General features: G+C 37.4%; 1 protein-coding gene across 1 annotated transcript in view; it reads right to left on the bottom strand.

The window, feature by feature from the left end:
* The window catches only part of AADACL2 (arylacetamide deacetylase-like 2), an 18379-nt gene extending 9703 nt beyond the window's left edge, over nt 1-8676 (bottom strand). The window contains exons 1-3 of the mRNA XM_006771134.2: nt 8536-8676; nt 4961-5183; nt 971-1040 (exon numbers count right to left, since the gene is read on the bottom strand). Of these exons, the coding sequence (XP_006771197.2) occupies nt 971-1040; nt 4961-5183; nt 8536-8676 (434 nt within the window). The remainder of the gene's footprint in view (nt 1-970; nt 1041-4960; nt 5184-8535) is intronic.
* Nucleotides 8677-17424: the final 8748 nt, after the last annotated feature.

Consider the following 17424-nt stretch of genomic DNA (forward strand, 5'->3'; position numbering starts at 1 on the left):
ACACCTCTATTAGCCTGTTCTCAGAGCTAACTTTTACTTTTTCTTTAGAATGTTAAAACTTATAAATATTTGCACTTAATATTAAATGTTGTTGAGATGATCCTTAAATATTTATTATAAACTGTATTTAGAAAATCCTAAGTAAAGTGTATTTAAACATAAGTATGTACCCAAAAGATGTTGGTATCTACTATTTTAAGTACAGTCGATTGAGACTTTTTAGGGCAAAGTACAACACATATCATAAGAATTTGATAGAATAGATATGCCAACCAGAGATATATCACTATAGTAAAACATATTTGAAATGATAAGATTTAGATTACATTGAAAGTTATGGAGGTAAGAAGGAGAATGTCATATTATAAATATTCTGAAAACAGGAAGTTATTCTAGATACTGTAAGTAACCATAACAATAACAATGGCGATCATGCTTTAGTTGAGGAAATTTTACTTTAGTTTTTCCTCTAAATTTCTATAGCTTCAAGCAAGTAAGCAAACAAACAAAAAAAAACCATGTTACAATATCCTGAGAGAACTATAGAGATCACTTTTCTGGGGAGTGGTTTGAGATTATCAGCTGATCTCAACCTTTACTTTCTATAATACTTCAAAGACTTGTTCTGAAGTGAAACATATCAACTCAGATACAACCTAACATCCCCAATGTGTTATTGTTTATTTTTTCTCTCTAGCCATGTTTCTTGGGACATAAGTAGGGCCTTATACAATCTGAGTTTAAGAACCTAGAGCAATAATGTTTTAAAAAATATACAGAAATTCCCATATCACAGAAGAATAATGAGATACTAGGTATATTTGAAGACTGCTCTATGTTGTAATGATGACAAATAAAATATGTAAATTCTTAAATATTATCTTTGAGGCATAGCTGACTTGATTAGGAAATCAAACCTCTATTCTGTGAAAACAAAAATCATACTAGACAAAGAAAATTATTCTCTTACTCCACTCCTACAACAACAGCATCAAGTTTGTTTGCAGTCCATCTGTTGAGGAAGTCAAAAGCCGTCTGCTCTGAAATGAAGAAATAAATGTCAAAGTTCTCCTTGTAATAAAACAACAACAGAAAATCATAGCTATGAACTTGGACAGAAATGTGATTTGGGTATTACAAGGATCCATTTCCCTACCACTTTCTTTATGCACAGTGACCCGAATCAGCGTGGCACAGCCTACAGGAGTGCTTCTTCAGTTGCTCTCCCCAGGGGTAAACAAATTACGTGGCTCATTGGTGCTTTGGGGAGTTGAAACTAGACTCAGCCCATTCTAATTTTCTCTGGTCATATGTTGTCTGCACACAATGATACTTCCAAGAACTCGTCGTGGTCTTGCGCTCTGCTTCACCAGGCAGCTAGCCAGTGCAGATGAGTCTCTGACTCAACAACACCTGAATACACATTCTCTAAGCTTCACTAGAAACAATGGTTCTGTTCTGATTTTATTTCCCTGACCTTTGTGTATAATCTTTCTTTTTTTAAATTTTGTTTTATTGCTTAAAGTATTACAAAGAGTATTACATATGTCTCCTTCCCCCCCCCCCCTTGACAATCTCCCGGCCCCCCCTACAGCCCCCCCCCCCCCACCCAGTGTCTTGTGGTAGTTTGACAATCTGTTCGATGCTGCTATGCCTCTGTATCTATTTTTGTTCATCAGTTTATAATGTTTCAATTGGCTTAGAACTAAGAAATGAAAAAAAAAATAGATGCATTGACTGTCTAAAACTACAACACCTTCATTTTCTCCCACTACACCACATTGTGAAATGGCCCAATAACCTTGGCATGTAAGACAAAGTCTGTAAAAAAGCAGCTAGATTGTGAGAGAGTCTCTGACAAGGCAGTGTGTGGTTTGATGTACATCTTCATTTTGGCATGCTTGTCATACAAGTCATCACTCTCCCCCCAACACACACACACACACACACACACACACACACACACCACATCTATCTCTATGTACCGACAAATCCAATTTACCGGTTCAGTGCCCTGGTCACAGCACTTTGGCAAATCTGCAACACCTATTATTACTTTATTTACCACAAGATTCTAGAAATTCAAAAAATTCTAGAGTTGTGATCAAATTCTAAGCTTTTCTAAGGTGTCTGCTGCATATTAGCAAAACTTCAAATTAAATACTGTGTATGTTACAACCTTAAAATAAAAAAAAAATCAAATAGGCTTTTATGTAGAAAAAATAATGTTTTCATTAAAGATGGAATCGATAATGTGGGAAAAGGCAATGTATAGATGAAGATCAAAATGTGTAAGAATCCGTTGATCCTCACATTTAAAGCTCCTCAATGATGTATTTCAAACATGATTTTACTGTTATCTACCAATTCTTTTTTTTGCTTATCTTTTTTTAAAATTTGATTTCAGAGAGGAAGGAAGTGGGAGAGAGGGACACAAACATCAATGATGAGAGAGAATCATTGATCCGCTGCCTCCTACACGCTCCACCCCAGGGACCAAGCCCACAACCCAGGCATGTACCCCTGACCGGGAATCAAACTGCAACCTCCTGCCCCACAGATCGACACTCAAACACTGAGCCACACTGGCTGGGCTGTTTTGCTTATCTATATACATAAAAGCCTAAGCGACAGTCTGACCATTTGACCTTCTGACCGTTTGACCATCTGACCAGTAGCTATGACACGCAATGACCACCAGGAGGCAGACACTCCGACTGATAGTTATGATGTGCACTGTCCACCAGGGGGCAGATGCTTAACGCAGGAGCTGCAAAGCTGAGATGACCTGGCAGCTGTGGTTTTCAGGTGACGCACCCGGAACCAGAGAGGAGGGAGCTTGATTTCAGGGTGCATCACCCGAGAACCACCCTCTTGCAATCCAGGACCCCTCCGGGGATGTTGGAGAGCTGGTTTTGGCCGGATCCCCCCCAGGCCAGGCTGAGGGACCCCATCGGTGAACAAATCTGTGCACTTGGTCTCTAGTTTTATAATAAAAGTTAATTTAAGTTTTTATTTTCTATTCTATAATGAAAACTGTCCCAATGCACGTAATATTTGCAATCTGATATTTTTTTCTTTTTTATATGTCCAGTTATTGAATTTATAGTACTTTTAGGATTTAGAAAGGAACAAGAAGTCATTAGGATAAATGTTGAAAAGCAATAAACACAGAAGTATGTAAAAAGTCTACTAGAGCAGTGGTCGGCAAACTGCGGCTCGCCAGCCACATGCGGCTCTTTGGCCCCTTGAGTGTGGCTCTTCCACAAAACACCGACTTCTGCGCATGGGCCACGAAGTTTCAATCGCACTGTATGTGCACGCCTGCACGTGGTATTTTGTGGAAGAGCCACACTCAAGAGGCCAAAGAGCTGCATGTGGCTCGTGAGCTGCAGTTTGCCGACCACTGTACTAGAGGATTTTTTTTAAAAAAAATGTCTTCGTTCTTAAAGCAACTTTGGCAACTTTTAACAAGAAAAAAATAGAAAGCCTAGTTTAAAAAAAGAAAAGAAATCAAAATTTGCAAATACCAGGGAATAGTTGCTGCATCTGTCCTGATTTGTCAACAAACAAAAAGTATCCTAAGTAATTCACAGTTTACCTACATGAGTTCTGGGAGACCCAAAAACACAATATGCACATATAAAACAAAAACATGGAAAAAAGGCACAGCTGGAATTCAGCTGGGCTAAATGTTGGAATGTACTGTCCTGAATAATAATTTCATATTTTTAGAAATGACTGATCACAATCATTGCCCTTGACAATGAAGAAGAAATCAATCTAATAATCAGGAACACTTCCAAATATTTTTAAATAGTTATTTTCTTTCTTTTTTAAATTGTAATTAAATTTTTTCTATTACCATTTACCCCTCTATGCCCTCTTCAACCTCCACTTAACCCCCTCTTATTTTCAAATTTCAAATTCAAAGTGATATCTTTCCATCTGTGGGTATTTCTCTTGTACTTACGGAATTCCCAATAATATGAATAGGAACACTTGGATATTTCATAGACCTTATTAAAACTTCAGTGGAATTAATTATTATCTTCATAGACAAATGAAGCTAACTTAGTCTTTAATTTATCTTAAAAGGAAGCTAAATATTCTGATCATCCTAATGCCCAGTATAAATTGAATTATAGATGAAATCTAATTTACTGAAAACATTAAGAAAATGAAAAAGGCATAAAAGTACTAGGAAAATTTTTTTTGATAATCACTCTGGAGACCTGTAACAAAATTCCCTTTGACTATTTTTTCCAAAGGACATTTGTTGAACTTTTACTGTATGGAAAGTGCTTTGCTAGATGCTAGCTAGGAGGTCATGCCACATACAAGGAGATGCTAAAACAAACAGGTAACACAATTGTGAAACAAAGCAAGAATTGCTGGTACCAAGCTTATACAAACGCAAAGGACATACAGGAATTCTGCTAAAATCTTATAGAACCAGGGAAGCCTACACACGTACACACTTGAGCACACCCCCTCCCCAGCATGTGTACATATGCGCACATGTGCACACACAGCTGATACTTTGCCTAAACATAAAAGGATGAGAAGGAGTTTTCTAGAAGTAAGATCAGAAAGACATGCTAGGAAAGCATAGTCACAGAGAGAAAAAAGAAAAAGTTTTCTAATTGACTTTCATGTCCTACATTCATTTGATATAAGCTTACTCAATGAAAAAAGCTGAGAAGAAAATGCTTACCAAAAACCAAATAAAGCAAAAGAAATGGAAATGACAATCTCCGTGATATATTTTGCCAGATATGTTTATGTATATTTCTCTATTAGATACCTAATATTTATAGCTATACTTATGCTATATATCTATGTGTATATATATATATATATACATATATGTATGTATGTAAGCATATTTATATATCAAATTGTTCTTATATCAAAAACATATGGCTTGTTATACCCTTTACTTATATGATGAACTTACTGAAACTTCCGAAACAATAAGCTCCACCATGAATATAGATTACAGCTCGTCTTGGGGTTTCTGACTTTCTCTTTGGCAAGTACACACGTACTGGAATGTCAGTAAACGCTGTATCAGTCACTGTGACGTTTTCATCTGAAAGTGGTTGAGTATAATCCAGCTTGAATATCATGGAAATAAAGTCTTCATATGTCATAATACCTATATTTTCAAAGCACATACCCTGTAAGAGCAGAACAAAGTAAATGTTTTCATCTTTAAATAACATCAAATGCATACAGAGGGAAAGTAAAGAAAACATAAGCAAAATAAATAAACAGAAATAAAATGTTTATAAAAATTGTTTCTGAATAATATTGTATAATTCTTATTGCATAACTTTATTGCTGTTGAAAATCTCAAGTATTATGTTTTTAGGCTAATAACTATCTCATTCAACAGCTTCAATTTACTGACAGTTTTTTTTAAATCATAATTATTGCTTAATTGTAAATTATTACCGGAAAAATCTCTAGATCTTATAACATCCTTCCTTCCTTTCTTTTTGGCATGCTGTCATATTTTCATCTTTGTTATTTTTAATTGTGTCTAATCCAAAATGTTAACTATCACTATCATCTAAATGATTCAAATGTCCTACTTTTTAATTCCAAATAGATTCCTGTTCCTAGTCCTTTCACCATTCCCTCCCCCCTGCAACCAAGCCTCCAATACCATATTTGATATAATTGAAAAAAATCTCTCATTGGTATTTCTGAAGAGCTTCTTCAGGACCTTGGTGACATTTCACTGGATAGTTTATTAAAAAGGAAAACTTAAAAAATACATGGTCAATAGTACATTAAACATCTTTTATTACTATAATTATTACAAAGAGTTTAAGGTATTACAGGTTTTTAGAGAACATCTAATCCCCACACTTTAATGTTGAGGAAATATGCAGAAACTAGAAATTATAACCAGTAAATCTTAAAGCCCAGTCTGCAACCATTTTTCTAGATTAGTTTCTTATACCACCCGTGCTGTCTGTCTGATATAAGCAAATTACTCACTTTACTGCAATTTTCTTATCTATACTAATAAAAGGGTAATATGCTAATTAGACCAGATGTCTTCCAGATGACCATCAGGATGTCCTTCCTGACAAAACTGGGCCCAGGATAAGCCACCCTCCCCGCGGTCCCGGGTGCCAGTGCCTGCGATCAGGAGAGGGAGAAAACCACCCGCCCTGTGGTCCCAGGCACCTGCGGCTGTGGCTAACCCAGGTGAAGCTGGCCTGGGTTCCGGGTGCCTGCGGCCAGCCAGAGGAGGGAATTCTGGGTCCTGGGTGTGGGGCCAAAGCAGAGGTGGTTAGGGACAATCAGGCTGGCAGGGGAGCAGTTAGGGGTGATCAGGCAGGCAGGCAGGCGAGGGGTTAGGAGCCAGCAGTCCCGGATTGCAAGAGGCATGTCTGATTGCCAGTTTAGGCCCAATCTCCCACAGGGAGCTGGCAGTTGGACATCCCCAAGGGTTCCAGGATTGGAGAGGGTGCAGGGTGGGCTAAGGGACACCCTCCTCCCTGTGCATGAATTTTGTGCACTGGGCCTCTAGTTAATAATAATATAGAATTTCTCACTGGGTTTTAGTAGGGTTTACATGAGTGAGGACTTTCAATGCATTGTAGAAGAGTGCCTAGCCCATGTAAGTACACAGACAATCTTGTCTTATTGTTAGTTAAGCATTCCTCACAACATGAGCTTTTTAGTGTTTTAATCCTAATTGCATGCACTCACCTAGAATGTTCCTTAAAGCATGTTCTTGGCAAGTGGTTAAATTGTGTTAATTTAATTTTTCATTTGGTGAATTGGCTTTTAAAAATTAGATTTTTGGCAAATTAGCTTTTTTTCATTTCTTAGATAATTCTGGTTTTGAATAGATACTTAAGTACTTTTGGAACAATATTAAAAGCTACCCCTTTAGAGATTATTTTTGTTTGCCTAGTATATAAGATCTCTATTTCTCAGAGCAATGCTGCAAAGTATTTATTGCTCTTATCTTCCTTTAAAAAAAAAACTTGCGTGAAGAACTAAGGAAATTTCTCAGGATTGGGCATGTTTCCTTCTCAAATATATCTGTCAACATATGATAACATAGTAATTGTGTTTATTTTTCAAGGCCACTTTGCCAAGAACTTTAATTTTCACTTCCCTTTCATATGTTAAAAATTAATTTTTCTTACTGGTATCACAACTTTGAGTAACAAAATTCAGTACTGACAACAATAAAATTGTTTTCCCTATAACAGCTAAAGAGAGTTTATTTTACTAGAATAATCTTTAAAGTAATTACATATGTGCTTTTCTCAATATTTTTTTTTGAGGAACCCATCTATGATATCAAATACATAAAGTGCATTATTTTACTATAGCTAGGTAAGAATAATTTGCTGTTAAGAAAGTAAAAGTAGAACTTTAAAGTTGGCTGTTCTGCTAATGTAATTTTGATAACATCAGTGTCAGTCACTCTGAGTTTTAAATACATATGAAAGAGTTGAGTAAGATAACATCAGTTTCTCTATGGAGTTGGCGCTTGTTAACCCACGTATTCTTTGATTTTGTGTAAAATGAAGTGAGAGCATTAGGAAAAGACAGTCTGGTGAAAGTGAGCCTCTAGGAGTGGTTCGAAAGAAAAGTATCAGGACTTAGCAGACACAGACAGGAAATGGCTGTGGTTTCAGAGAACTGTCATCACTATACAAAGCTCCATGGGACAGCCTCTCCCTCTTAGACCAGGGATTGCTCACTTCTCTAATCATCTGCTGTCACTGTCTTCTCCTTGCAGCCTCATACTGTTACTCTCCTCAGAGAACCTCTCCGGGAGCCACCTGGTTTTGCAGAGAGAGTTTGAGTTTTGGAACGAGGCAGTCCTGAGTTCAGATTCTGGAGTTGTCAATTTCTAGCTGCATGAACTCTTCTGAACCTCTTTTTCCTCCTCTTTAAACCAGTAAAAATAATTGAAGGATAGTGGAGATGAGCAGAGGTATATATCATAGAAAGCCTATGCATTATAAAACCTAAAAAAAAATTTTAGTTTATAACCATGTCTTCCCCTTACCAAGGAGCTATTTTTGCTTGAAGTCATAATCTACCCTGCATATTCCAAGTCAGACAATCTGAAACCCAGCAATGTAGAATTGAAGATGGACTAAAGAAGCCGTTGAAATAGTAAGAGCCCTATATGAACATCAAACAGGTATAAACATCAATGCTTAGCTCTGTCCTATGGAACTAGACTGTCCCTGGAAACTCAAATATAAGTCAAGTTATCAAATAAACTTCCAAGTTTTCCCTTTAAAAAATACCACTTATTTTATGCATATCATAACTGATAGAGTTTACATTTAGACATAAACTCTTTGGAAACAAGAATTCTGTCTCATTCTGTTTTGCACCGATGTACCAAGTTGTACTTACTTAATTTCATGTAGTTGATGTATTCTAAAGAACAAGCAATGGTTATTTAAAAACAGTAATTAATAGAAAATTCATAAGTTAACAAGGCACCCCAATATCCAGAAGAAAAAATGGTCATCTTACCATAAATGTACAAGTTTTAAAAATTGCATCCAAGGACATTACTTTCCAGCGTTCTTCAATGTTGCCTGGTATGGGTTTATAAATATAAGAAGCAAAGAGAACACAAAACAGCGCCAAACTGAGAGCTTTGGACCCCATCATATTCCTCTTCCCAGCCTCTTCACACTGCCAAGATTAAAAAATTTTCTATTAATCTGAAATAATAAGTAGCAGAACAATGTAGCTTGGAAACCCTCTCAGGGAATGTGATAACCTTAACAACATGAAGTTAATTTTCAAGTTTAACATTACAACATCAGTAGAGACTTATATTGCACTGACTCTGAGACAGATGTAATTTGTCAGCTGATGCTTATATCATTAGCATGCAATTAAAACCTCCCACAGTGTTTCTCACCCTGGAATACCATCATCAGCTCAAAGCCAGTGTATTATTGAGACCTAAATCAGAGCTTCAAGTAGAGCTCTGAATAAGTGACAAAGTAACATTTTGTGATTGGTTGGTCACAATGCTTTATAAAAAGAGGTTTAAAAAAATTAGCTGATACTTAGTCAAACCATGTTAATAAACATTGCTTGTTGTGGTGGTCAAGCTTTCGGTCAATAAATAGGGGATATGGAGTCTTGTCCAACTTTCATAATCCACGAAGCTGAAACTTTTCAATAGATCAAAGTAGCACAAGGCTCACTACAAGTATTTCAGAAAACATTCTGGATTTTTTTTTAAAAGAATCACATAGATTTTGCTCATATAGTTAAGTGGAAAATCTTTAAAATTAATTTACATCAGGAATTTAGCCTAGTGTGGCAGGCGATATCAAATACAAATATTGGACTCATACCCACTGCAACCTGAGAGCCTGACAGACACCTGTCCAAATAGCTGATCACCTGGAGGTTCTTTAGAGATGCAAGGCCTACAGGTTTTCTGTGTAATATGTCAGGACCTAGAAGATAAATGAATAGTCATAACTCCATAAATCCACAATTCTCAAGCTCATTGACCAGGGATCAATACTTAGGGAAACTAATTTTTAATGATAGACTTCAGTTCAGTCAGGGCTCCAATAGAAGTATATATTAGACTTCTTGAAAGCATAAGTGCATAAGTACTAATTTCAAAGTCTATCATAAACTTAATTATTGAAATGGTTACTTTTATTCATCTATGCTGTAATCTTCCCTGAATCCCATAAACAAAACTTAGCAGTATAATTTACCATTCAAACAAGAACACTATTAAGAGTGAAAGAGACAATATTAACAGTAATGCACATAAACTGGGCAAATTGAGACTCACGATCTTACCCGAATCATAACTCTTTTAGCAAATTTAATTTAATTGGTGTGCCTGCCTTTACAAGTAGACTGTAAGTTTATTGAAAAAAGATACAATATATATATTTACTGAGTCTAAAGGCACTGATAAGTTTGGTGTTAATTTGAGCCGATAGAAAGTAAAATTTGTCAAATAATTCCAGGTCCCTGGGTAGCATAAGGTGCCTAACTTGCCACCCAACAGACAAGAACAACACTGCACTCCTACCACTCTCTCTGGTATACTGATTTTATTGCAGATGGGTTACATGAGGTTATTATGACCATCTAGTGCTGCATAAATAGAGTATACTTGTAAACAAAGGATCAGCTAAGGAATGAACAACAGTCATAGGCAATAGAATGTCTGAGCAAATATTCTTGATCTATCAGCTGTCATGGCTTGTTTGCTTAATTGATTTCCTTTCTGAAGGAAATAAATTATTTCATAACAATAAATATGTATATATTTTGCTTATTTGGTTTGATATCCTCAGCCAGGTCTTCGCTGTAACCCAACGTAGAATTTAAATTCACAATTTAATAATTGGCAGCCTGCTCAAATACATCAGCCTAGCAACTCACATGATCTAGCTAACCAAGAGTTTAGTTCTATATTTTTTTAACTTTTAACTTTTTAAATGTATTTGAGCAGGCTGCCAATTATTAAATTGTGATATTAACCATCACATGATGGTTACATGATGGTAACCTCATGTAACCATCTAAATAACTTTTAGGTATTATTATTAATAGCTTATATAGACAAGTTGTTTTACATGTAGACACATTAATCATTATATTTGTTCAATATTTCTTATGTACATTGGCAGATATCTTTCTTCCATATAATCACTGAGGGACTCAGCTTCTTGCTTTGGTTGTCTCAATAATTTTCTTTTTCTAGTCTTAATCCAGCCAGCAGAAGCAAAAAGAGACTGCCGTGGAGGCACAGTAGCTTCTTATTACCTTTAGCCCAGAAGGACATACATCAGTCACTTCCACCCACTTTTTATTGGACAAACACTAGTCATTGAGCAACATCTTGATGCTTCAAAACCCATAGTTTTCTTCCCAAGGGAAACAGCCCAAAGTTATTCAGATGTTACATCCAGATGAAGTCAAAGCTCTTTGGGTTATGCTTAGTCTAGCAAGCTGAATGATGGCCGTCTACACTTACCAGGTTCTAATCCAGCCGTGGGCAAACTACGGCCCGCGGGCCTGATCCGGCCCATTGGAAATGAATAAAACTATTGAAAAAAAAGACCGTACCCTTTTATATTTGAATTTATATTAGTTCACACAAACACTCCATCCATGCTTTTGTTCCGGCCCTCCGGTCCAGTTTAAGAACCCATTGTGGCCCTCCAGTCAAAAAGTTTGCCCACCCCTGTTAAATCTAATCCCTGGAATCCACACATCATTTGATAAATTAAAGAAGGTCTTTTCATATGTAATTAAATTAAGAAACTTACCATTTGGAGATCATTCTGGATTATCTGAATGAGCTTTTGATGAAATCACAGCTGTCCTTATAAGAGAGACACAGCAGAAAGTGGAGAAGACAGGAAAGGAGAAGGTTGTGTAAGGATGATGCAGAGATTGAAGTGATGTGGTAACAGCAAAGGAATACCAGCAACCACCTAAAGCTGAAAGAAGCCAGAAATGGATTCTCCCCAGAGCCTGCAGAGGGAGCACAGCCTGGCCAACACCTTGATTTCGGTTCAGGGAAACTGATGTACTTCTGACATCCAGAAATGTGAGACAGCAAACTTTTGTTGTTTGAAGCCACCAAGTTTGTGATCATTTGCTACAGTGGCCACAGGATACTAATATACTCAGACAGGGACTCCTCATGATCATTTGATCATCTTTTTTTGAGTGGGTTTTAAGGAGAGCAAAGAAGTTAAGTAGTAACCAGACCTTTATTTGCAGGAGGGAAAATAATTAGCAATGGATGTCACATTACTGTTGGTTTGGTGGCGTAAAGGTTGATAGTTTTTCACCATGAGAAATGTATGGGAACAGGCAGCGTAGGTCTGCCTCTTCAGTGTTCTTTGGAGTTGCCATGTTTCTCTTTTAACCTATGGATAGCCCACAAAAGACTGTGCTCACTAGGCTTTCAACGATCACAGTCAATTACTGTTTGAGTGTATTTCATCTATCACTTACCTGTTAGCAATGGTGCATAAGGAATGAGAGACTTGATCTTAATGTACCGGGAAATAAATGTAGTCCTTTCACCTGGTTGAATTAGTATCATCCTGATTTCCATCAAGTTAATTAACTCTCCCAATTGGGGCCACTTTGGTGAGATAGAGAATCACAGTGCTCTCTCTTCTAAGGAAGGAACGGGCATATGAGTAAGCAAGAGAATCTGGACCTACCTACTAAAGACTTTGACTTTTGAGTAAAGAAACTTAAGGACAGAAGCATGTTTAGAGCTCATTGCCTTTTGCAGTTATCCTTGACAGGATGATCGAGTATGCCTTCCACCTGGACTCCAGAGAAGCTTTTGTTTAAAGCCTTTCCTGAGCCTGAAACTCCAGATTACCTGCCAACTTCGTAAGCTTTCCAATAATATGAAAATACATTTTATACTTGCTTAAGTTGGACCAGCTAGATTCTGTTGCTTGCAATGAGATAATCTTAAATCTACAGGAAGTTATAAAATATCTTCTGACATCTTGAGGGTATTCTGAATCTGGAGTAGAAAAGGGGAGCACCTTTTAGTAAGAAAGTTATGAAAGGAAATGGTAACTTACATATTTATTTGGCTAAGGGCAAAAGTGTCCCTTAATACCTCTAAATATTATCACAGTTTCCTTGATCCATCTGTTTTAAAATGTCTACATTACTGAGGGAGTAGTTTTCCATTCTGATAACTTCAGAGGTGTTTTAAATTATATATCTAACATGTGTACGCCCCACACTGGGAATCTAGCCCACAACCTGGGCATGTGCCCTGATCGGAAATCGATCTGTGATCTCCTGGCTTATAGATCAATGCTCAACCACTGAGCCATGCCAGCCAGGCAAAAACTACTTTATTTTAAAAGTAGTTTATTTTATTTCATTTGGTATTTTTACTGATCAATATCTGTGTGTATATGTCAGCAGCACTTCCAATAAAGAATTTTTTTCAAACAGAACGGATAAAGAAATTACTTTGATAATATTTATTCTTTTAGATGTTATATTTATGTTGGTAATAATTGGATAGTTTAAAAATGATTTTTAAAAAATCTGGGTATAAGGTAGTATGCTGTATCAGAAATTTTGGAAAAATGCCTTGGAGAGGGGGCACAGCAGCTGTCTGAACTTCTAATAATGTTCAGACCTACTTGAGATGGAGTTAGTTTTCCTACAGATAATGTCTAGAATCTGTAGTAAACTCCACTATTCACAGAGAGCTATGAAGAGTAAATTGTAAGTTGGCCCACCTGTTGAGCTCTGCCAACAGGTTTTAAGAATCATTTCTGCCAATGGAGTTGGAAAGCTTTTATGGGAGTTAAATGACATTAGAAATGACTATGGGGTATATATGCAAGGGTTGAGAGGGATGGTGAGAATATGGAAATAAATGATCTGGAAAAATGAACCCCAATCCATAACTCAGTTGACAATGGTTTGATAATAATTTGTACAAATAGAGTGAAAAATAGGTAATTTATTACCCTAATTCCTCGTTCTTTTTTTTATTTTTAGAATTCAACTTTGTTGAGATTTGGTTTTATTTATGCTATTAGCTAAATATAAAAGCATACATGTTGTGTTTGTGGTACATTCAATACATTTGCAACTTTTCTACCTAAATTCTCTATAAAAAGTCACTGCCAATTGATATGCTTACTGATGGCAAGGGGCTTAGAATAACCAAAAGTTATAATAAGTTTGTAGTCTTGCCCCAAGAATCAAAAGCTGAATTTTAAACAATGTCATAACATACATGACTTAAACAGTATATAAAAAAGTCACATATCAAATTAAGTACAAAAGTACCCAAACTATTTATTATGAACTGTGTCATTACCTTGATTCTTATTTTTAACCTGTATTGCATGTCATTTTATAAAATGCTATCATTAATTATTATCAATAACTTCTTAATGGTATTTGGTGTTGAGTGAGCTTTTTCAAAAATACATTTCATGAAATGTGAATTATAATTTACTAAATCTATTTTAATTGAGCTGCCCACCTAACTGAGAACTAACAGTTACAGTATATCTGCTAAGTAAGAATGCTAATACATAATCCCAACATCTGTGCCATCATGGTATTGGCATCTATTGATTGTCTTTTCTCATTTAAGTTGAAATTTCCATGGTTCTTGGTAAGATGAGTGATTTGTGATGGTAGCCTGGACATTTTGGTGTCACGTTATTGGATGTTATATAGATCTTCTGTTACATTAGGCCTCCTCTAAAACTGGTAAGTGATATGCAAGCTCCTCTTCAATACGGCCAGGAGAGGGTGAGAATCCAGGTTTCCCATCAGGCCTTGTTGACACCACAGTCTGGGGGTTTGTTGATGAGTACCTCATTACTTCTGGTTGGGGGTAAAAAAAAAATCAGGCTTTCTACCAGACCTTCACTGATACTCCTCTAACTAGAATGCCTGCTTATTTCTTTCTGTGTGGCCTTCACTGATAGGTGGGGCAAGGTAGGAGTGGCATTAGTTTACCTCTGGACAGTGGTAAAAGTTCTGAATCTTCACTAGAACTCATCTGACAACACCGAAGCATGGAGGGGGAGGTGTGCTTTGTTACTCCAGCCAGGGGTAGAGTCTGATTCCCAGGTGGCATCCACTGAAACCGGCAGAGCAAGGTGGGATTCAATAATGCTTCGTGGAGATGGACTTCCCAACTCTGCACCCAGCCCTCTCTAACACCACACTAGCAGGGGTGGGCTGTGGAGGGGCACTAATACAGTTGGATCAGGGTTAAAGTCCAGGCTTCTTAGTAGGCTTTTGCTGACCTAGGGGGTTGGGGTGAACAAGAGGCAGCAGTTTTTCCTGTGGCGTTTGTTTGGAGTTATTGGCTACCCTTTCGTGGTCCTTTGAATAGGAAAAAAATGACTCTTGTTGAGCCTTAATTGTCTGTGCCCATTAGCATTTCCTGCTTGCTGGCTTCTCCAGCTGCAATCAGGGATATATGAGGCAGAAGGAGACCCAGGGATCTCACCATGCTGTCATTCCTCAGTTCCACAGTCTTCTAGTCTGTTGTCTTCTTTCCACCCTGCATATACACTGAGTGGCCAGATTATTATGACCACCCCATCAGTACTTCGTTGGGCCACCTTTTGCCTTCAACACTGCGGCGATTCTTCTTGGCATTGACTCCACGAGATGTTGAAAGGTGATGCGAGGAACCTGACACCATGCCTGATGAATAGCACTGTCCAGTTCTGTGAGATTTGATGGTTGTGGTTGTTTGTTGGCAGAAGCCATCTCCATTGGGATACGCCATCAACATGATAGGATGAAGTTGATCAGCAACGATACTTAGGTATGTTGTGCTATTCAGACGTTTGTAATGACTGGCCCTCCAGCAACTTCAGTGCGAAATTATAGCTAATTTGCCTACAAACGTCAGGTGGTCATAATAATCTGGCCACTCAATGTATAAGTAGTTTCCAGAATATTTAGCTGTCCTGAGTGGGAAAAGGGTATTTCTTCCATCTTTCCAAACTGACAATGATTTATTTTAGGGACCAAAAGTAAAGATATTGAAGAAAACAAAAAAGGTTCAAGCTGCATGGAAGTAGGATAAAAGGAAGGTACTGAGAAAGCCAACAAATGTGTGTGGGGGAGGGAGACAGATAGAAATTAATTTGACTGAATTTGGGAGAACTGCACATTGGCTATTATAACCAGCATATTCCCACGATCTTATTTCCCAACCATGGCCACAGTGTCCACAACTATGCAGATGTACCCCTAAGCTCTCCCTCACAATGATCAGATGTGAATGCTCAAATCTTTGGGGAAAACTGACTAAAGCAATAGTAGTGGTCATTGAACCGTTCTCCAGGATTCTTACTTAAGTGTTGGGCGGATCCAGCACCACTGTGACTGCCTGCTTTCTTGGTTATATGGTAAACGGTATCATTTGTTTATTTTCATTGTTCTCTTCCCATATGCAAACTTGCTTCTTTCATTATGCTTTCAGGGAAAAACAATGCCAAAGCTTGGCATTGCCAGAAATTTCATTTAAGACAGAATTTTGTGGTTTTACCAGACTAGTGAGCACTCAGAGTTTATTTTAACCCACAGCTCATACCTTCAAAATATCCCATGCAAATCAGGTTGTTTTGGAAAAAGGGAGTTCTCCAGAAATCTAAAAATCCCCTATCCTTCAGTTCTCTGATGTCCCATCATTAAAGTCACAAATCTCCTATTTAGTACAGGAGATTTATTACATGTGATTTTCATTTCTTACTCGCTCAGCTTCTTAGCCAGCTGTGGTGAGAAGTTGTAAAATATGGATTGATGTTTAAAACCAAGATAGAATCACGACTGTGAAACTGGTAAAAAAAGAAAACATATTTTAGGGAATTTAACACCCAATGTATCACCTGGGGCTAGTGTTGAAATTTACTCTGTATATTTAATCAGGAAATTATGGTTTATCCAAGCATGCGTCAAGCATACAATTTGAATATGTGCTCCTTTGTTCCAGTCTAAAGAGTGAGGCAGGTCTTAGAAGGATTTGAGGCATTTAATGAATTTTCGTAGATATTTGAATTTTAGATCACAAATACTTGTGAATAATTTCTGCAGAAGGTTGGGAGATAAGGAAATGTTTCTTAAATCAGGAACTAACTTGAGAGGCCCATAGCAATACACTGCTTTTAGAAGCAATACACATGACATTTTTTCACATATCAGATCAGCTACTCATGAAGACATTTGTGGAAAATTACAGAACCTTGCCATGGTCTCTATCTAAGTTTCACCATCTATCTCAATATTGGCCATGCTAGAAGGAGGGGTGCAGGATAGCTCCATTGGGAGGAACTAGAGATACTTGGTCATTCACTACAAGTATTTTAATTCTGGAGATTTCAATACCTAGAACAGCGACTGGCTTCAAAAGTAGGTAGGTATTCAATACACATTTGTGTATTAACCAGTTTACTCACTATCAAAAATATTGAGTGAAGGTATATCAAAAGTCTCTTTCGTCTCTCCCCTTGAAGTTACAATAATCTGAGCAGCTTTAATTTAGCAAAGGATTCTCTGCTTAATACACAAACACGTCTGAGAGATTTGCACATTGAAACATCCAAAGGTGGATGAGTGGGAACAAACTGGGGGAGGAATGAATGGGGAAGAGCTGAGATGGTGGCACAAATGAAGCCCAGAGCTCACTGCAGGCCTCGGGAGAGGGGGGAAATCAGGTTGTCTCTGGCACTCCCTTCATCTGGGAGGAGCAGAGAGATACAGTGAGCATTTCTATAAGAGTGGTCAGTACTCACTGTTGTGAACTCAGTTATCTGGGCAGTGACAAAGCACAGAGGCATGGCTGCAATTGTTGGGCAGCTGTCATCACCAGACAGAAAAATAAAG

The sequence above is a fragment of the Myotis davidii genome, unplaced genomic scaffold (genome assembly GCF_000327345.1).
Source record: "Myotis davidii unplaced genomic scaffold, ASM32734v1 scaffold245, whole genome shotgun sequence".
Lineage (NCBI taxonomy): Eukaryota > Metazoa > Chordata > Mammalia > Chiroptera > Vespertilionidae > Myotis > Myotis davidii.